Consider the following 20,919-nt stretch of genomic DNA (forward strand, 5'->3'; position numbering starts at 1 on the left):
GTACTCTCACCTACGCTAGACTAAATACTCACCTGTGCAAATTTACCTCTGTACTCACCTGTACACAACTGAGTACAGATTGCCCAGTATACAAGCTCACCTGAAATCTGAAACACTCACACGCATACTTACCTGTACTTAAACTGATGGCAAATTTACCTGTACTGACACTGCATATAAACCGACAAGCACAGACATAGCACAGCTCACTTTCTCATCCAGCTCTCCGCTGATTCAAAGTGGAAATTCTGATTAGAGCCCGCCTTCTCCTGCCAGTATTCTGTATTAAATGTCAACATGTTCACAAATATTTGACATTTTTAAAATATTTGGAAATGTCTCATCAATTATTAAAACCTACACATTTTAAAAAATTAATGATTGTGTTGTTAGGCATGATCATTTGTCTTCACTCCAGAAACAGGAATTAAATTCTGATTAATTATATGTTGTTCTACCACTAATGCACTTCATTCCATTGTTCGTGTATTAGTAGCATCTTAACCAAAAGCCTGATATGTGTTATTTTCTGCTTTAAATCATAATCCTGATTATTCTTGTAGCAGGAAGCTTGTTTTTGTTGGTTTATTTTATGACCGTGTCTGTGGGAATGTTCTTGTGCTTCCAGCTCCAACTTCCTTGGCTTCCTGTTAATAATAATAATAATAATAATAATACATAATGCATTTATGTACTGTAGCACTTTTTTCACACTCAAAGTGATTTACAGCAGTGAGAGGGAAACTGAACCACCACTGATGTGTAGCCCTCACCTGGGTGATGCACGGCAGCCATTTTGTGCAAGAACAAACACCACTCATCAGCTGAGGTAGAGAGGGAGAACTCACACTTAACCAAACTCAGTCCTGCTCTGAGAAACCCTGTGTCTTTGTGACCCCCAGAAGCCAGCCCTCAGAGCCACTACCTGGACCGTAGCATCCTGCTGTACCGCATCGAAGGGCTGTACCCAGAAACGGTGTACACCGTCAGCATTCACGCCGTCTACGGCAACAGCGAAGGGCCAGAAATCTCTCTTTCACAGTACACAGGTACGGTGCATTTCCCGCCTCACGTATGCGTGAGTGCCGCGTTTGCGCTTCCACACTTCCTGTACCACACACAGGCACATTTAACAATCAGATTCTGTTGTAGCACAGTCACATTAAACACTTGGTAGTTCATCACAATTTAATACATCACCAAGAGAAGAGACTCGAGTCGGGTGCTGTATCTCTGACTGCATTCATTTCCGATATTGTGTGCAGTGCATAGCATAGTATAGTATAGTACAGCTGTGCCGTTCTTCTCAGTCTGTGCTCGAAAGACGAATCAGTGACAAAGTGTTGCTGTAGCCTGTAGATCATTATGAGCATAATGTTGATAAAACAGAAGCAGACAGGAACAATAAACCTGTCCTGGTTTCCACTTTTCTTTCTGGGAACGACCGAGCCGCCAGCATTTGATTGACAGGTCCTGTAGTTTGCACTTCCATCTTTAACCTTCCATGACAGCTGCCTGCAAGCGTTTGCATGTTTTAACCACAGCTTTCAGTGCCTGAAAGATGGTCTCTGTTATTACTGTTATCATCTCATCGCCACGGTGACGGCCCGCTCGGGGCTACAAGTATCCACTGGCACAGGCGTCCACCCTGTCAAGTGGGGTACGGCACCAGGGAGAGAAGCACTGAACACAGGCCACGTTTAGCCAGCCCTACCCCCAGCTCCATGGCATTCCTCATCTCATCAGGAGAAATGCTAATATGCTAATGTAAAGGGAGTGATGTTTATAATTAACATTATTACATTCTCATTAAAGCTGTGTCACACTATATTTATAGACCCATGCATTACATTACAGGTGTTTTGAAGACACTCTTATCCTGAGCGACTTGATCAACGTATTTGTATTTTTACATTGAATCCATTTATACAGCTATATATGCTGTGAAGCAATTCAGATGATGCACAGCACCTTGCTCTAGTGCACATCAGGAGCATGCAGCCTGGGACTCGAACCAAGTTACAAGTTTAGGAATTATGATAAATGACTTTCAGACCTTTGGTCTGATGTAGTTGTATTCGCACCCTGGGTACTGTTTCTGTAGAGTTTCCATTGCTTTTTGTCGGTGGAATTACTGTAAAGTCTGTGATAAATTATGTGTGTATTGTTGCTGTAAAGCCAGTGTTGTGTTCTACTATGTTGTGTTGTGTTAGCATCACTGAAGAACTCGGAGCTGATGCAGGCAGTTAGAGAGGTGAAGGTGGAGGATGTTGGGGTGAACACCTTTAAGCTTGTGTGGAAGAAAACGCCCGGGGTCTCTGGCTACAAGATCTCCTGGAGACCTTTCGTCGGTGGGTGTCACTCATCTGGCATCTCTCCCTTGTGTCCTGTATCTCTCCCCTGTCTCATTTAATGCTCAGCTATTTCCTGTGTCTCTCTTTCCATTATCTCACGCTTGTCTCTTGTCTTTCTCACCAGTCTCCTGTATCTCTTCTGTGTTTCGTTTATTGCTCGCCTTTCTCTTCATGAATCTTTTGATGTGGTCTGCTGGACAGTGATAACTTCTGCACTCTTTGTCTTTTGTGCACTGTCAGGTGGTTCTGAAAAGAGCAGGCATGTTCCCTCTACGTCAAACTCTTTCACCATCACTGGACTTCAGGAGAACTCGGCCTACAAGATCCAGGTGTCATCGACCGTGGGAGATCGGGAAGGGAGCCCGGTTCTGCTCACGGCCCGTACTTGTGAGTAAACGTGGTCAGACAGACACACCCCCATCCGCCACCCAATGCACTGTGACTTCACCTGACAACTGTTGCCAGTTTGTCCCTTCACTCTTAAGTACACCTTCTCTTAAGTCTTACCTACGGAGGTACACCTGTCACCTATTCGCCACTTAAACTGATATGCACTTCTGACCTTCTCTTTGAAAGATGCTGAACTGGTGGATGTGCATGTAAATTACATTGTTCTCCCAGGGGCTGTTTAATTAGCTAATTTTAGGTTCCTTGAACTTAGTTTCCTGTCTGAAAAAATGCTACTAAACTAAATGAATGCTTTAAAGGCAGACATCCTACTTAAAATGAAGGACATGTATTAGCAAGCTATGCATAGAGTGGGCTGTACCTCCCTTTTGGGATTATCTGAGGGGAGTCTAAGATAAACTAAGCTCCAAAATTTGAATTTCCTTGTTTGGTATGTGTGTTGTGTCCCTTCCACTTCCTCTCAGTGAATTTAATTAGGGAGAGCATATTTGACTGCAAGACCAGTTTGGTTATCTCTGTTTATTATTAAATTTGAACTGAAATTTATTAATTAAATTTCATAACCAACATGCAATATGAGTTATATCGAATGCTCTGCTTTGTGTCATTACAGTAAGTTTGCTCTTTGAAAGACAGCAATACATTTTACTTTGTCGCTTTGTCAAGTTGCTACAACTTAAATTCTGAACCTTAATCATCATATATTGACACACATAACCATATGTGCAGTGTTAGTTTTGAATGAGAAACAGATGCTGCGGTCGTTGAAGTGTGCTGTGTGTGATTTCAGTGGACATGCCCAAAGTGACTGGCTTTGAAGTCCTGGAGGTGACGGACAGCAGTGTGCTGTTGAACTGGACCAGGGTTGCAGGGGCTTCTGGGTATTCTTTGTCCTGGAGGCACATTTCCGGTAGGTCCAGTGAAGATCCGTAGCCGGGGTTGCAGTAGTCCGTGTGGGCCGTTGCAGTAGGGGAGATGCGCCCCAACAGTCCAGGTTTATATCATTGGTCTTTTCACTGATACCATACCTCGCGATCTGTCCGAGAGGAATTTAATTTCTCTATTAATAAATGAAAGGCAAGTGACAGGGCTGCAGGGTTGTGTCTCAGGTCTAGGCGCTCAATGTTAGTGCAGTGACATGCCTCATGGTCTGTTATTGAACCCTGGCTGTTCCTGTACTGACCACGACCCACAGCTCTGCACAGCAGAGACAAATGAACATATATTTCACTATGTTTTAAAAAGCGAAGGAGCACCCATGGGGGGAGCAGAGCTGATCTGAGGGCAGTGGCAGCGGCGGCGGTTTGATCCCACACAACCTGCCTTTTCTGGTCAGAGCAGGTCTGTGGCGGCACAGAGCACGCCGCGGCGTTACCGTGGGCCGGCTAGCGACGAAGCCAGCCAGGCGGGAGCGCCTCGTTGGAACGGCCCCCCGTCCTTCGAGGAAACACAAATTTGGGGGACTATTTTCAGAGGGGCCTGCCTCCTCTAATTCATGTTATTACCCTTTTTTTTTTTTTAGAGTGCTCGCCGTTTGTTGTCGCCCTCGGAGGAAACGTCAGGGGCTGCGCCCCGGGCAACGCGTCGCGTTTCCGCGCGTTTCCGCCGCCCGTTCGCTCCGCTTGCTGCGTAGCGACATCCTCTGTTCCCCCCCGCCGTGTCCCCCGGCACGTTACCGTCCGTGTGCCGAAGCGATCGGCAAATATAGACGAGCGATAGCGGGAGGCCTGAGCATGAAAAGAGTTTTTTTTCCGAACCCAACACAGAGCTCCTTATCAGACAAGAGGCAGAAAAACCCAATTTTATGGGTCCACCCCGTGTGTAATGGACTACTGAAGTGACAGCAAACTTGATTATATACCCAATTACGTGAATTCTGTCTACAGCTGTTGTAAAGCAATCGTTTGCATAATTACAGCATTTAACTTTTGTTCACGGTTCTTGGTTTAAATGTATATTCATGCTGTATACAATGCATTGCCAATTTTTTTATAATTATATCATTCATGCCAATGAAGAATACCGAATTGAATTCAGAGTGAATGAGAGGGAAACAGGTAGTCACACAGAACGTGGAGAAAAGTGAAGCCTTTCTTTCTTCTCCGCAGATCTGGAGACCAGCAACGAGCTGCTGGGTCCGACGTTCACTTCCTTTAAGATCGGCGACCTGCAGTACGGCAGAACTTACATATTTACCATCCAGCCCCTCTACGGGGAAGTGAAGGGTCCCATAAACTCCGTCAACCAGAGGATACGTAAGACATCGTTACGCTCTCACACAAAACTCTCACTTCTCCCTTTGACTTTGTATGATAAGTGGTTCTACTTGCAGTATTGCACACAAGGGCTTTTCTTTTTTTCGACTGAGGAGATATTTCAAAGTATTGTTACAGAGAAAAGCAGAACTGCCGGGATGTAATCATTTGTGTTACTGAGAGATTAATGGCGGGGTGGAGAAGCCTGTAGTACATGGGTGAGCAAGGATGGCCATGTTTGTTTCTATAATTCATGCTAACTTCTCCTAATTATGTAATTAGTCAAATTATTTATTGTCATTTAGCAAAATTTTTTGGTAATTTTATGAATGGCAGCATTATTTCCCTTTCTAAAAACTTATTGAATGAACTACTAGTGAATTGCTGTTGGTCTGTGCAGCTAATTAGCTAATTGAGCCAGGCTAATCTCTATGTGCACACACTGGCTCTTTGCCCACCCCTGCCTTAGTTCAGTGGGGTGTTCCTAATCTCGGTCTCTTTTCCGGGGTATTCCGGGGGGGGGGTGGGGGGTGGGGTATGTGCAGTGCTGTGCTGGGTGGACGTGATGTCAGAATAAGTTGCGCGTTCGCTGTTCTGCAGTGGGGAAGGCCCCCTCGGTCTTCCCTGCCACGGCTGCTCCTGTCCTTCCCGCCACCACTCGCTTCTCCTCCCGGAACATGCGCACATCCGCCGCCAAAACGGTCATCACCACGGCGCGGAGACTGGACACGGAGAGCACCCCACGACCTGCACCTAGTATGTCCCAGCATGCATCAGTTATATTTATTTTTTTTCCTCCATGGATGATATTGTGTTTCAGTGTGTGAGAGTCACGTGACACACCTGTGCTCTGTTTGTGTTTCAGTATGTGAGAGTCACGTGACACGCCTGTGCTCTGTTTGTGTTTCAGTGTGTGAGAGTCACGTGACACGCCTGTGCTCTGTTCGTGTTTCAGTGTGTGAGAGTCACGTGACACACCTGTGCTCTGTTCGTGTTTCAGTGTGTGAGAATCACGTGACACACCTGTGCTCTGTTCGTGTTTCAGTGTGTGAGAGTCACGTGACACACCTGTGCTCTGTTCGTGTTTCAGTGTGTGAGAATCACGTGACACACCTGTGTGCTGTTTGTGTTTCAGTGTATGAGAGTCACGTGACACGTCTGTGCTCTGTTTGTGTTTCAGTATGTGGAAAGATCAAGGCAGACATCGTGTTCCTAGTGGATGAATCCTCAAGCATTGGCAACAACAACTTCCAGAAGTTGAAGGACTTCCTGTTCCGGGTGGTGACGTACTTCCCTGTCATTGGTCCCAAGGGGACACAGGTGAGTACCCTGTCTGAATATCACACGTGTATTCGTGCAGGTTCCACCCTAAGCAGGGGGGCAGAATTACTTTTAAGTCAGAGCATGTGGTACCAGTTTTTCCATTTTAAAAAAATCTTTCATGAGAATGGTCCCGTATTGGATTTCAGGTGTTTTTATTGGAACAGCAACAAACCGCAACAACTTGCGATGTTATTATCTTTCCTCAGTTTGCAGTTGTCCACTACAGTGATGAGCCCCGGATAAAATTCCGACTGAATGACTTCAAGGACAGGAACTCTGTCTTGAGGGCACTGAAAGGAGTGGACTACAGAGGAGGAAACACCAGAACAGGTACGACCTCACTAAGGTGTGGCAGATACTGAGAGAAACGTGCACAGGTGTGGGAGAGTCTAGGTCTCAGGTGTGAAACTCCCCTCCTGGAGGGCCCCAGTGTCTGCTGGTTTTTGGGATGTTCTTGGCTGAAGTGGCTCGTTAGAGTCACTGATTGGGTGACAGGACTGAAGTGAGCACAGCCAGACAGGTGACAGGACTGAAGTGCGCACAGCCAGACAGGTGACAGGACTGAAGTGCGCACAGCCAGACAGGTGACGGGAGTCTGCGTTCTCGGGTCTTCCACAGGTCAGGGGATCGGCTACGTGCTGGAGGAGCTCTTCCAGGAGTCCCTGGGCATGAGGCAGCAGGTGCCCCACGTGCTGGTGCTGATTACGGACGGGAAAGCCCAGGATGATGTGGTGCCCCCCTCCAGATTTGCACATGCCCATGGTCAGTCTTAATGCCCTCTCACTTCAACTCATCTGAGTCGTGTTGGGTCTAGCAGTAATCATCTTTATTACTACATGTCAGTTTATTTGGTCAGTTTGAATGAACCTTTTCAAAAGTGATGAGAATGGTAAATCTATAAATTGTTATGATTTTCAAAAAAACCATTCAGATTTGTAATGTCATGTGTTCAGTATACAGTCAACTGGGAAATAGATGGATAGATGTGCACTTGCGTTAATGGCAAAACAAACTAAATATGATGTAGTCACCAGTTGCAACAACACAACTTTATTTTAGTATTCTTGTGTAAACAAGTGAGTCAAAAGCTGAGTGTTTCAAGCTGAACAGCACCCTACAGGGGAACTCTGATACAGTATCTGGGTTGAGTAGATAGTGGAGAGTTGAATCGTTTTACTCCCTCCTCTTTGCATGTTTGATGTACTGTGCTATGAAACCTGTCCTTACAACTTAAAAGGTGCAGTTCTGCAGTCAGGCACATCCAGAAAGTAGAGTTATAAAAGCATGCTCCCAATCAACTCTGCAGACCGCTGTCCTAGAACCTTTACGTTCCCGCTCGTCGTTCTGTCCGATCTTCGTTCTCAGGCGTCAGCGTCCTGGCGGTAGGTGTGGCAGGTGCAGACCTCGAGGAGCTGGGGAAGATCGCCCCCCCGACCGACTACAAGAACATCTTCTACACCACCACGTTCGACGACTTCTCCTCCATCGAGCGGGAGTTCATTGGGAGCATCTGCAGTGAGGCTTTGCAGCTGGAGTTCAAATCACAGGATGAGGTATGCAGCATAGGGGCTTAACTTAACAGTATTTTTTAAAAATGCACTCGGCCTTGATGTGTCAAAGCTTAGCCCATGTACTGAGACTCGTACTGTCAGCTGGTTCATAACCCAGTGGCTCAATGGTAATGTTCAGATGGTAAATGGAGAAGGTAAAAAAGTTTTTTGTTATCCATGAGAGCTCTATTTCCTGGTCAAAATGGAGGTTTTTGTGCAACACTGAAGGTGCCACAGGAAGTGGAATACACAGAGGCAGAGGACATAGCTTGTCCAATGTGCAGAGGATGTGACGCTTGTTGACGCTGTGTGGATGTGACGCTTGTTGATGCTGTGTGGATGTGACGCTTGTTGACGCTGTGTGGATGTGACGCTTGTTGATGCTGTGTGGATGTGACGCTTGTTGACGCTGTGTGGATGTGACGCTTGTTGATGCTGTGTGGATGTGACGCTTGTTGACGCTGTGTGGATGTGACGCTTGTTGATGCTGTGTGGATGTGACGCTTGTTGACGCTCTGTGGATGTGACGCTTGTTGACACTGTATGGATGTGACTCTTGTTGACGCTGTGTTGATGTGACTCTTGTTGACGCGGTGTGGATGTGACGCTTGTTGACGCTGTGTGGACGTGACGCTTGTTGACGCTGTGTGGATGTGACGCTTGTTGACGCTGTGTTGATGTGACTCTTGTTGACACTGTGTTGATGTGACTCTTGTTGACGCTGTGTGGATGTGACTCTTGTTGACGCTGTGTGGATGTGACGCTTGTTGACGCTGTGTGGATGTGGCGCTTGTTGACGCTGTGTGGATGTGACTCTTGTTGACGCTGTGTGGATGTGGCGCTTGTTGACGCTGTGTGGATGTGACGCTTGTTGACGCTGTGTGGACGTGACGCTTGTTGACGCTGTGTGGATGTGACTCTTGTTGACGCTGTGTGGATGTGACGCTTGTTGACGCTGTGTGGATGTGGCGCTTGTTGACGCTGTGTGGATGTGACTCTTGTTGACGCTGTGTGGATGTGGCGCTTGTTGACGCTGTGTGGATGTGACGCTTGTTGACGCTGTGTGGATGTGACTCTTGTTGACGCTGTGTGGATGTGGCGCTTGTTGACGCTGTGTGGATGTGGCGCTTGTTGACGCTGTGTGGATGTGACGTTTATTAACTCGCTGACCGCTCTCCTCGCAGTCAATACAGGAGGACAAGCCCACCGGTGACCCAGAACCTCTCACCAAACCAGAGGGTCCCTGCCAGTCGCAGTGTACGAAGGTGCATCCCTCTCCCTCGATCACATCCTGTGTTTTCGCCTTTGACCTTTTCATCAGTCTCTCCCTCTCCACAGTCTCTTCTATCAAAGAGTGGGGAAACTTTGAATATTCACATATGCACTATGCATGTTTATTTTTTTTTCTCCATCCACTTCCTGTCATCGACTTCCTGTATTTCTCTGTCCTGCTCTGCCCTATTTTTACTGAAACACCCTCCTTTTCTTTTCGCAGGGCCAAAAAGGGGAAAAGGTAAATAGTTTTTTTTGTTGTTTTTGTCGTTTGGTACAGAAACATTTGTGTTTGTGCTTGAACTCACTCTCTCTCTCTCTCTCTCTCTCTCTCTTTCTCTCCCTCTCGGTCTCTCTCTCCCTCTCTCTCTCTCTCTCTCTCTCCCTCTCTCTCTCTCTCTCACCCCCCAGGGAGACGGGTTCGGGCTCGGCGGACTGGTAGGCTCCTTTCTGAATGGGATTCACCCATTCTCTGCTTACTCGTGTGTTTGCTTGATGTAACCGTCACTGTAAGTCAGGCTCCGTCATTTGTCTTTTTTTTTATTCAGAGACTGCACAAGCCGGCGGGGGAGTTCAGTTCTTTCGGATTCCAGGCCAAAGGGGAGAAGGGGGAGCGGGTAAGGACCCGGTCCCACCAGCGGCCTCACATTTTAGCCTCGCCCCTGTCCCACAACTGCCTTCATACGCATACCTTCACTTTATGCCAGACAAGGGGGAAAACAGAGAGGGTTATGGACAGAAATTGGATTACAGTACAGAGAGCACCATAGGGAGGTTCTTATATGGGTTGAGATTTAGACATATTACATGTGTCACATGATCTCCTCGAAAAAAGTTTTGAAACCGCTGCTCTTTTCCTCTTAATTAAGAAGGCCCATTTTTAAAGCTGTCCGCTGTTGATTGGGGAAGGGCACGGACTAGCGCCTGGGTGCTCAGAAACACGGCCCGCGCTGCCGGGCTCCTCCTCTTTTTCCCATCGTCAGTTGAACAGTCATTGCGTTTGAATTGTGCCGTGAGCCAGTGAATCCCCTGGAGGCTAAAGCCCTCTTTTCCTGGCAGACATGATGGACAGTCATGCCCGGCCCCGAGGGGTTTCAGTCTACAGTCAGCACTGTGATTTCACTAGCCCGTGATCCACATTAATGCGCTGAACACCAGAGATTCGGCTGGGAGTGCCACCCATATTAGTGCATATTTTTTGTGCTTTTTTAAAAACCTTTTCCAGGGTTATTTCTGATTTTCCCAAAAGATTGCTTTTAATTCAAGAAGAGAGAAGCTCCTGTCTAAAAGTACCGCTTTTTTTCCCCACTCTTCTGCACCATATAAATTACTGCTGAAATATTGACTCCGCTAATGTATGCTGTAGATTGGGTTGACAGCTTTCGTCAGATCAGACACCATGCGAATGGCTCAGAGGCTTTTCTGTACAGCAATTAGCGGCTGCTCTCTGTTGCCGGTACGTGTGGATATTCTCAGAGCGGAGATGGTGCTCTTGCTTTGCTGATTTACGGTGTGTGTTTGAAGCTATGCGGCAAGGGAAAGGGGACTGATGTATCAAAGCAACCGCGTGTCTCAGTGGATTTCAGATAGCAGATGACGGGCCCTCATAACGCCCGTTGAATGCTGACGCCTTATGTAACGTGTAAACAGGGCGCCCACAGCAGGTGCCCCCATACCTCCCTCTGCCAGTCCATGGGGCCATAATTACAGTCGGCCCCTCACAGGGATGGCATATGACACATTACTGGCACACTGGCATTACAAGCTCAATGCTTGCCCCTTCTGCTTTCCCTAAGCTCCCTAAACTAATGGTTTTAGACCTTATAGCACAAGGCATAGTTTCTAACCTGGGTTAATCTCCATGTTCTTTTTTTTTTTAATGCAGGGGCTCCCTGGGACAGATGGTATTCCGGGGTTGCCTGGACGACCAGGAAGAACCGGGCCTCCAGGCTCAGCAGGACAGAGGGTAAAAATGATGGAATTCTTTGACAGATTGACAGATATGTGATTGGGTTCGGGCTCCTGTCCAATTAAAATGCTTGAATACCGTTCCTCTTCCTTCCAGGGCTCCCCTGGTGTTCCTGGTGACCCTGTAAGTGATAACGAAGGCACAAATGCATAGAAACACCCACGCACTGACGCACTGCGATAGATAGCTATGCAAGAGACACATGATTCATCTCTAACATCCGTGGGTATTTATTTCTGTGCTTCACTTGTTTGAATCGCAGGGTCCTCCTGGGATAACCGGGCCAAAAGGCCAGAGAGGTGAAAGGGTAAGTTACTGACATGGCACAACATTAATGAAAACTTATCCCTGTAAGGGATCATTTTTCATAAACAGTGAGAAATGAACTAAATCCTTATCATCTTTGATTTAGACCTGTTTTCAGTTTTTAGTTTTTTGATTGTTAGAACACTAACGTGAGTGGGAGCCATTTTTGGTTAAGTCCCAGCACTCTCAGCAGCTTCCTGTTCTGAAGCAGACAGTGTTAATGCTGTACTGCATGCGCATCGCACCTGCTGAATGAAAGACCTGCGTTTCAGGGGGAGCCCGGATTTGTGCTGGGGGGCGTGGACGTCAGCCCCGGGCGAAAGGGAGAGCCCGGCTCCTCGGTGGGTCGCTCGCACCTTTGCCGTGGCTACACCATCTTTTCATTCATTATTTAAGTCACAACGCTCTCACATGTAGTTGTTCCTCAGTGTACTCAGCGTATATTTAACCTGATGGGATATTCAGTATGTTAGCCTGCAGCATTGTATTGTGTTTAAACATGCTTGTGTGTAAAAGAACTAGCATCACAGAAGCCAGTGAATATTCGTCATTGTGGATTTTGACTCCTCCCCTGCTTCTGTCAAACAGGGGCCCCAAGGACCCCCCGGGGTGCCAGGAGTGTCCGGGCCCCTGGGACTGCCAGGTCAGCCGGGGCCGCCCGGTCCACCAGGGCTCTCCATCAAGGCAAGGCCCCCGAAAACCAGGATTATTCCAGTGTTCCCTTCAGAAAGGGGGCTCACTGTCACATCACTGTCACTGAGTAGAAAACAAAATCTGTGTGTTTTTGAAATGGCGGGGGAAAAAAACTCCATGAATATAATATGCTCTTTGTCTTGCAGGGAGATACAGGAGATCTAGGTCTCAGAGTAAGTGGCAACTTCTGCAGCAGACGTCACCACCAAGTGTCAGAGGAAGTTACACGCATGAGCTCTTCGGTTGACTTCCTGATAGAATCAGTCCCAACTTGGAGTGCAATGTTTTCCATAATATAATATGTCCTGAAGTCATATAAGTGCAGCCATGATGCGATAGCACCTCTCTATCATATTATACGATTGGTTGAATTTTAAAAATGATAAAAATGGGTAATTGGAATGATTTAATGGAATACTTTGATTTTATTTAATTAAGATTTGGCAATAATTGCCCTACCTAAATTATCCAAAGCTGTAATTAAACAAAATATACTTCAGTGTATTGAAGCCAATGTGTGCTGAAGCTGACTTTATTTTCTTTTCCTGAATAATTATGATTTGTCATCCACTATTAATTGGTTAATTTGATTAAGTCAGAGATTGCCTAAGGAGTCCACACACCTTGTTTCTAAGGCATAAATTGGCTTGAAATACCATGAAAAGCTGCAGATAATCCTGGTAACTGGAGTTTGAGACCCCGTGCTGCACAGGGATGCAATTATAATTGCGCTAATAATCTGTGGGGCTTTGATAATTTATCACAATCAGTCTGACTTTGATTCTGCCAAAGTTGAATATTGACAGGAGAGGTGTGCAGTCTCCTTCGTTAGTGACATCAGAATGTTGGAGGGAAAAAAAAAGACGCACACAGACATGTCCTCATGCCCTTGCGATGGACCTGACCGGAGACGTGTGTGTGTGTGTGTGTGTGTGTGTCTGTCGGTCTGTCTGTGTGTGTGTGTGTGTGTGTGTGTGTCTGTCTGTCTGTGTGTGTGTCTGTCTGTCTGTCTGTCTGTCTGTGTGTGTGTGTGCGTGTGTGAATTCTCAGGGTCTGCGTGGGAAACCTGGAATTAAAGGGGACAAAGGGGAAAAGGGCATAGACGTAAGTATACTTATGCCACCGTTTACTGCTGCCGCAATGTCTCCGCAGTGTGTGTTTGCTGCAGTAATACTGTGCTGCGGCTCTGATGAGCTGTCATTGCAGCAGTGTACTGGACGTGCTGTTTGTCACAGCTCCTTTATGAGGGAGTGATGTGGTGGCGCTGACGATTCTGAACCTGCTTAATAAAACATGTGACTTCTCTTGAGTTCTCAGTTGGCCAGCCTGCTTAAATAAATAAAAATCGGTGGTAGTGTGTGCCTTTGAGGAGGATCCCAGAAGACTACTGCCACCAAAGACTCCCCTCAAACTGTAACCCCCCAAACTGAAGGAAATGCGTAGCATGTTTATGCATTTGGATTTATGTTTCTTGCTATGTGTCTTTTCTCTCCCCGCCAGACATACAGTAGTAGTAGCACCTGTCCCTGTGTCGCGGAGATTGTTCCTTTGTCGATTTTAAACTTTGGCTTGTTTTGTGCGAATGAAACTAGTGATTCCTCTGTACGTCCGCAGGGTCTGGTGGGAATGCCTGGGCCGGAGGGGATGGACGGCATTCCCGGTTTTCCTGGACAAAAAGGAGAAAAGGTGCCTTTGTGCCCTCGCAGTGATTAACATGTGACGTGCCATTTCTGCCCCCTACATTAATATACCCCGAGACCTTTATGTCACTTTCTCTCCCAAATTGATTTACCTGCGACCTATGTGTCATTTCCACTTCTACATTAATTCTACCTGTGGCATACGTGTTGCTGTACCTGCGGTGATTTACCTGTGACCTTTGTGCCATTCCTGCTGTTACATTCGTGTATTTTTATCCCGTGCGTCATCTCCGCTACCTTTCCCCTCTCTCCTTTCTCACGTACCTGGAAATCTTGGCGTCATTTCTGAATTTCTGACGTTAATGCACCCCTGGGGGGGTACGTTGTTTAGTAGTGAAATTCATTCATATGCGCTGTCTTCTTTGTCGTGCCTGTGCCGCGCGTCATCGTGACGTGGTTTTTTTTTCCCAGGGAGAGACTGGGATCGGTCTTCCGGGTGTCCAGGGACTGAACGGCATTCCGGGAGAGAAGGTACGTTGCAGGATCCGGCTGTGCTGACCCGAATAAGTTAAGTCTCGCCTAAGCCCTCCGCTCACTTGGACGCGATTTGTGTACGGTCGGCACGGCAACGCAGTCGAGCTGCACAACAAATACGAATATAAAATCTTGGGACGGATTAATATGGATACATCCGGTCTTAGTCATGTCTTTGATCCACGTGCCGTGCCTTCACATATAATCGCACGTGTACGCACGTGTGTACGCACGTGTGCACCTGTACGCACGCGAGCGGATATATGTTTTCCCTGCTTCTGAAAATAACCACCGACCACCACTCACAAGTCCCCCCCCCCCACAAACACAGAGATGCAATACGTTTGAGAAAAAAATAACAGGCAACGCTGGGCTTTGTTTTCTGTAGCCTTGACATTCATAAGCACGCTGTTAAACACATATACATGTAGTACACATACACTGGACCATGCTACCTCCCCCAGCTGGTCAGCGTAATATTATTCCCATTTAAAGCAATGTGCGGAGTTCCATAACTACGATTGTCAGTACTGCCGAGTCACTCACGTGCTACGTATTCAATCATGTATTGATGTACATAATATGTAATAAGACTGTTGGATCTTTTCGCAGGGAATAATTGGTATGCCTGGTCCTGTCGGTCCAAGGGTAAGAGGACGTCTGTTTTGCACAAACTTCATCACAAGTGGTGATAACCTTGATGTATGTCCTCTAATATGTGGACAGCCATTTTGCTAACATGCTATATGGCATGGTACATTGTGAGCGATCAGAGAGCTACAGGTACGTTACATGCAGGGGAAGTCAGCTGTTGCAGTTACACACTGTGGAAGCCAGGGGACATTACTGTGTACAGTGTACTGTGTAACTGTATCATACATGTGCATGAGATTGAATCTGCAATATTTATTTTTTTTTTCTCAGGGGGAGACAGGACTACAAGGAATCCAAGGAGATGTCGGGCTGCGGGTAAGGGTCTGATGTCATCGTTTGCGTCACTGTGATGCGAAGCCATTCTGCCCTCATTCACTTCCAAGCAAACTTCATCCAATAATAATCCAATAATGTCTGTAAATCTGAAAAGAAATATCAAGAATCCTATTGATGTTGACTTGAAAGGCCTGCCAGGTCTAATTTTCAATTTGTTTTACTCCATGTTTAAAAAAAAAAAAAAAAAAAAAAGCAGTAAGGAAATATTCATTAAGGCAATAGGAAGCATGTGGTGACGGAGATGATGACTACTTGAGTACAATGCAAGATAATGATTATTTTATGTGCAGGGGAAGAAGGGATTGACAGGAGACAAAGGGGATAAGGTAAGATAAGCCCTCGGAGGTCAACCTCACACTCATTAAGCAGCTTAATTTGTTTGCTGTGGAGATGCTGTAATGCATTCCGCTCTTCTTGTTCAGCACAGGAGTCGTAACAAATTCTTTTTTTTTTTTTTTTTTAACACATTTTCAAAGCGAGGGTGCACGAAAATGCAAGACGTGCCTGTAGGCTTTTATGATGGATGCAGTTAGCGATTGATAGCAGTGATAATTCCCGTGTAATGGGTAATGATAATTAGCGTTGGCTTTACAGTATAGTGTTCGCCAAGAAACACTGAAAGGAGTCCAGGGTTTCCATGATCTTTGATAGGTCTTTAAAATATTTTTGGCCCAGTGGGTTATGGAAAGTGGATAACTATTGCTCTGGTCTTGTAAACTGGCTATAAATATTGGCTTGCTAACTCACTCGCATAATGCCATTTCGTGCCAAGTCTAATAATGGCAATGTGTTCCTACAGTAAACGTTACCGGATTGTAGGCTAATCCCTCTACGAATAATAGTTGTTTACAGAAGATTTCGTCACGTGGTTTGCCAAAGAAAACCATACTGTAGGACAATTCGATTTTTGTAGGGACAGGATTGCCAATGAACCAACCTATCATTGGCCTTTGGATAGATAAGGCTTAAGCACTCAGAGCCAATGGGGTCATTTTTACTTGGAAGTTTGTACAAGGAACTGGTGTTGTGGAGCTTTATGGGGCTTGAGAAGTCATGCATGGAGGCAAACTCTCTACCAGATAAATCCTTCATAAACATCTATACGTGCAAGTCTATACTGTTTGGTATATGTTAAAAGTCTTCAAAATTCACACTACAAAAGAATGCATGCATGCATAGTAACTGTCCATTAAAATTACTGGTGTGCATTAGAATTGTATGGGTGAAAATGGGTGAATGTGTGAAAGTCACATTAACTGACAAACGCTTCCCTGGTCACATGTTCACATTGGTGGCGCCTGTTCGACAGGGCGACAGGGGAGATACTGGCCCTGTGGGACCGACAGGAATAGCGGTGAGTAGCAGCCTGCGATGAAAGTTTGGATAAAAGGAGACTTCCGAATTCAAACATCCTCCCCGCCCTCTCGGTGTTAAATTCAACATTCTTCCCGAACACCGACGACAAAACACCAGAACTTTATTTCAGGGGCCGAAACCTGAACTTTTCACGAGCCTCTCCTCTGTAAACACGTTCTGCTGTGATGTTGGTGAAAGATATTGGGGTTACCCCTGCGGAAATGAGTTTGAGTTCAAGTCGGGGAATTCAGGCAGCTCCCGATCCGCGATGAATTTTAGTGCGGGGGTCTGTCATGAATAACCGCCGCTTATTGAAAAGCGACCCATCAGATCTTTTTTAATTAAAAACTATGGGAGATGAATCATCGATGGGAATTGGTTAACGAGATGACGCTTCTGAAAGTTAAGAAAAGGATTAAGGTTTGTGTAACCTGACGAGGAATCACCATTTCGGTCTGAGAACATCTCACGGCAATGCAGCCGCTGAGGCCTTTGTGCTGGAACTTTAATCAAATTGGCATTAGAGATGTAATTCTGGCAATGGCGATGAGAGATTGTTGACTCAATATAAGTGGCTGTTAGTAGTATCACTCTGTAAATTAATCTTCATAATCTGCCAAGCATGTAGTCATGTAGTCATGTGTCCAGGATAGATACGTTGTTATAAAGGTAAATGACCAATCCTGTTGTTCCTCTTTCACTCGTAGGGTCTCCCTGGCCCACAGGGATACAAGGGGGATGAAGTGAGTGGCTCTGTTGAGATAATCTAATGACATATCTGTGCTCTGAAGTGTTCTTATGGACTACCATGCAGTTTATATCTTAATGCATTCATCATTGTTTATTCATTTATGGACACATTTCCATTTTTACAAAACATGCATGCGCGTGTGTGTGCGTGTGTGTGTCTGCGTGTACGTGAGAGTGTGTGTGTGTGCGTGCGAGTGTGTATGTGTGTGTGTGTGTGTGAGAGAGAGTGTGTTTTGGTGTGCGTGTGTATGTGTGCGTGCATGCGTGCGTGTGTGTGTGTGAGTGTATGCGTGCATGCCTGTGTGTGTGTGTGTGTGTGTGTGTGTTTGCATCTGTGTGTGTGTGTGTGTGTGTTTACATTGGTTCTCCTGTTTGTATCCTACAGGGACTTCAAGGACCTCCTGGAGACCCAGCCAAAGGGGTACATTTCCTAATTGGTTGTTGTCATAAATAGCAGATACAGTTGTGCATGCATAGCACAACATTTTCAGTATGTGTTCTGAATACATATTTCCTCTCACAATAGATACTTGGTCCCACTGGGAAGAAAGGTGCAAGGGTGAGTTTGTTAACTTTTTTCTAGTGTTCTGTACTGATATTGGTGTTCTTAGACCTTTATGTATTTTCAGTATGAATGTGTATGTGCACATACGACAAAAACTTGCCGCATTTTATAAACTGTTAATTCATACGAGCAGTGATTTCATTATACCGTATGTTTCTATTCTATTTCCCTTTCCCACACACTGAAGTGATTTTATCAGTGATATTGCAATGGTGGCTCTTATAAACATATTGCTTTTGTTTAACATTCTCATTTTTAGGGTCCCCTTTTTCACACAGCAGTGCAGTAGTGTTTCAACACAATTTCTAACACGTCTGTCTGGACAGAAAAAGGAAATCAGTCTTGGAACCTGAATTTTAAAGTGCCAATATAAAATACTAATTGCATGTGGGTATTCTTATCACACAGAGAGAGGGATAGAGCATGTGGTCTGTCCGCTTTCACTCAAACTCACATAAAGAGTGAGGTGGCTAATTAACATGCCCCTTAATGACCCCCCTCAAACAGGAACATTTCCGAAAATCACCGTCTGCAAACACCATGGGGATCCCCCCATGCCAAATATATTTCACATCATTAGTTGGCAAGGGAGAACTGCACAAGATCAATTCATTCAAACAGTGCTTTCAAGTTAATAACATATGTCTCAGTGTGTATGCAGCTTTAGACTGTTTATCAGCTAAGCCAATATCGATGCTGCATCAAAGGTGTTAATGACGCACTACAGTAAGTCACTGTAGGGTCTCTCGGATGATTTGAAGACCCTGTGTGGTCATTTTTTAACTTTAAAAGTGCTCCTTAAACTATAACAACAAATATGTATATTTACCTTGGAAAATAATTTTTAAAAAATTCCTTCTAACGTAAGGAATTCCTGAAGAGGAAAGCTGGAGGGCTGAGGGGGTGTGTTTCCGTAGTGGATGCTTTTTGAAAGGCAGCCCACTAAATGGACTCACGCTATAGCGTTTAGTTGGCTAGCTCGAAGAATATGGCTATTTATATGGAAAACGATGCTGACTCTGACAATTATGGTACTGAAACAAACACTGTCAGTGCTGGGGTGAGTGATTCAGATGTAGCTACATGTAGGAGCCGATGCTAGTTAACCCCAATGACAGCAACATGGTGCCTTTCATCTTTATAGTGGGATCTGAAGCTTTTTTTTTCCCATCTGGGTAGTTAGCTGTCAATGAGTTAGCTATTGCTATCTGGAAACTCAGAGGAAACTCAGTTTGTCATCAAGCCTTCTACCACATTTTCAGAATAACAAATGCTTAACATCAGAATATTTATTTTATTTGGTTCTATAACATAACAGCAGCAAAAATGATGATAATGATGATTTTGATCACACTAGGTTATTAATTGCTCCTGTTACATTTTTCATATTTTCCCAGGCCAGTGTATTGTTACTGCCTTTGAATTCCCTGTTCATAGCTGTTTAAATGCTTCCATCTGACTGTACTGTATGTGCTGTGGATCTGTTCAGCTGCTAAGCTGTGTTTCCCTGGTCATGAGTGTGCTCTGACTGGTTTTGTCTAACTGACTGGTGTTGTCTATCTGTTTCCATTCAGGGTGACATTGGGCCAATGGGTCCACAAGGACCACAGGGAATAAAGGGGGATGGAGGAGACAAGGGGCAGAAGGTAGGGACTGGCTTCGCTCATTTCAGACATAAATACCATTCACTGAATTGCCTCATTCACTGAAATTAACTGAAAATTAACTGCCAATGTGTAGATTATGAAATGTGCTTTATGAATATGGAACAACAAGTCTGCAAATGGCATTTTACTATTGTGCTTACTGTGTGAACTGGACTTGATGTCCGTGGCTGTGGATAACTGTTACATAATGTGTATTGTACATTATCAGACCTGTGTTTTTGTCTAGTAACCTTTGGTATGTGCTTATTGTACCTCGCCTTGTATAGAAGCGTCTGCCAAATAAATGTAATGCAATGCAATAAATCGTGCATATGTCACAGTTTGTGAGAGAATGTCTGTTTTGGTCCTGAAGGGCAGTCCAGGGTTTGGAATTCCGGGTCAGCCGGGTCCTAAAGGAGAAAATGGAGAAAGGGTGAGGAAGGAATTTCTGCTTTCGACTGTTCAACTGACTCTTTTCAAATACAAAATATTTCCTTCATAGGTGCAGAGAACTAATTCCTCATAAAACCTTTTTTTTTTTTGGCTCCACAGGGTAATGTGGGGTTATCTGGAAAACCTGGCCCAAAGGTAAGTGGTGCAGAGTCATCTACATTCCCATCTCTGAAGTTCATGAAGGCGACATCACTCAGTGACATCACTTATCTAACTTGTTGGTAGGGGCAGGATGGTTTTAAAGGGCAAAAAGGCGAAGTGGGGTTCCGAGGGGACCCTGGAGCACCTGGACTAAGAGGTAAAGATGTAAGTAAATCTTGAGTAGAAATTACTGACATGAAACGAGAAGATTCGATGGGTTAAGCCTTCTGAAAAATGCAATATATATTTTTTTCATTTGATTGGCAGTTTTTTTTCATATTGCCAAGCGGAACATTGATCCCCAAAAGATGGACCTTTTCATTTGTTTGAATGTGTGCTTATTAATTCAGTATTTGCAATTTTCCAAACCGCATGGTAGCTAATGAGTTTCTAAGGTTTTTCATTTAAATCATTTAAGTGTTCCCTAAATCTGTCTTGCATTACTAAAAGTGATCAAAAATCTTTTCCTCATTATATTTGCAACTAAAATTTAAAAATTATGAAATGAACTCAACTCACAGATACAGAAAGCTGAATTGTCCTCATTTTCATTTTATACTTTTTATCTGGAGTTGCTTTAGGCCAAGTGTAATGGAGCAGTGTTGCCTTGCATTGTGGGAATGAGGAGGTACTGTGCTTCTTTTAGGGTGAACTAGGAGGAAAAGGGGAAGCAGGAAGCAGGGTAAGTCCTTCAGGAAGCCTTAACTAAACGAG

The 20,919-nt window shown here is 45.1% G+C and overlaps 1 protein-coding gene across 1 annotated transcript in view; it reads left to right on the top strand.

The window, feature by feature from the left end:
- Positions 1-20,919, top strand: part of col7a1l (collagen type VII alpha 1-like) — a 90,264-nt gene that overhangs the window by 29,125 nt on the left and 40,220 nt on the right. The window contains exons 16-50 of the mRNA XM_035426179.1: positions 903-1,049; positions 2,214-2,351; positions 2,595-2,741; positions 3,553-3,672; positions 4,871-5,017; positions 5,618-5,773; positions 6,198-6,337; positions 6,547-6,670; positions 6,959-7,102; positions 7,706-7,893; positions 9,075-9,155; positions 9,386-9,403; positions 9,574-9,600; positions 9,711-9,779; positions 11,048-11,128; positions 11,228-11,254; positions 11,394-11,438; positions 11,710-11,778; positions 12,026-12,121; positions 12,277-12,303; positions 13,181-13,234; positions 13,745-13,816; positions 14,242-14,301; positions 14,917-14,952; positions 15,229-15,273; positions 15,585-15,620; positions 16,604-16,648; positions 17,358-17,393; positions 17,786-17,821; positions 17,927-17,959; positions 19,540-19,611; positions 19,985-20,044; positions 20,164-20,199; positions 20,290-20,370; positions 20,852-20,887. Coding sequence (XP_035282070.1) covers positions 903-1,049; positions 2,214-2,351; positions 2,595-2,741; positions 3,553-3,672; positions 4,871-5,017; positions 5,618-5,773; positions 6,198-6,337; positions 6,547-6,670; positions 6,959-7,102; positions 7,706-7,893; positions 9,075-9,155; positions 9,386-9,403; positions 9,574-9,600; positions 9,711-9,779; positions 11,048-11,128; positions 11,228-11,254; positions 11,394-11,438; positions 11,710-11,778; positions 12,026-12,121; positions 12,277-12,303; positions 13,181-13,234; positions 13,745-13,816; positions 14,242-14,301; positions 14,917-14,952; positions 15,229-15,273; positions 15,585-15,620; positions 16,604-16,648; positions 17,358-17,393; positions 17,786-17,821; positions 17,927-17,959; positions 19,540-19,611; positions 19,985-20,044; positions 20,164-20,199; positions 20,290-20,370; positions 20,852-20,887 — 2,729 coding nt within the window. The remainder of the gene's footprint in view (positions 1-902; positions 1,050-2,213; positions 2,352-2,594; positions 2,742-3,552; positions 3,673-4,870; positions 5,018-5,617; positions 5,774-6,197; positions 6,338-6,546; positions 6,671-6,958; positions 7,103-7,705; positions 7,894-9,074; positions 9,156-9,385; positions 9,404-9,573; positions 9,601-9,710; positions 9,780-11,047; positions 11,129-11,227; positions 11,255-11,393; positions 11,439-11,709; positions 11,779-12,025; positions 12,122-12,276; positions 12,304-13,180; positions 13,235-13,744; positions 13,817-14,241; positions 14,302-14,916; positions 14,953-15,228; positions 15,274-15,584; positions 15,621-16,603; positions 16,649-17,357; positions 17,394-17,785; positions 17,822-17,926; positions 17,960-19,539; positions 19,612-19,984; positions 20,045-20,163; positions 20,200-20,289; positions 20,371-20,851; positions 20,888-20,919) is intronic.

Source organism: Anguilla anguilla, chromosome 7 (assembly GCF_013347855.1).
Source record: "Anguilla anguilla isolate fAngAng1 chromosome 7, fAngAng1.pri, whole genome shotgun sequence".
Classification (NCBI taxonomy): domain Eukaryota; kingdom Metazoa; phylum Chordata; class Actinopteri; order Anguilliformes; family Anguillidae; genus Anguilla; species Anguilla anguilla.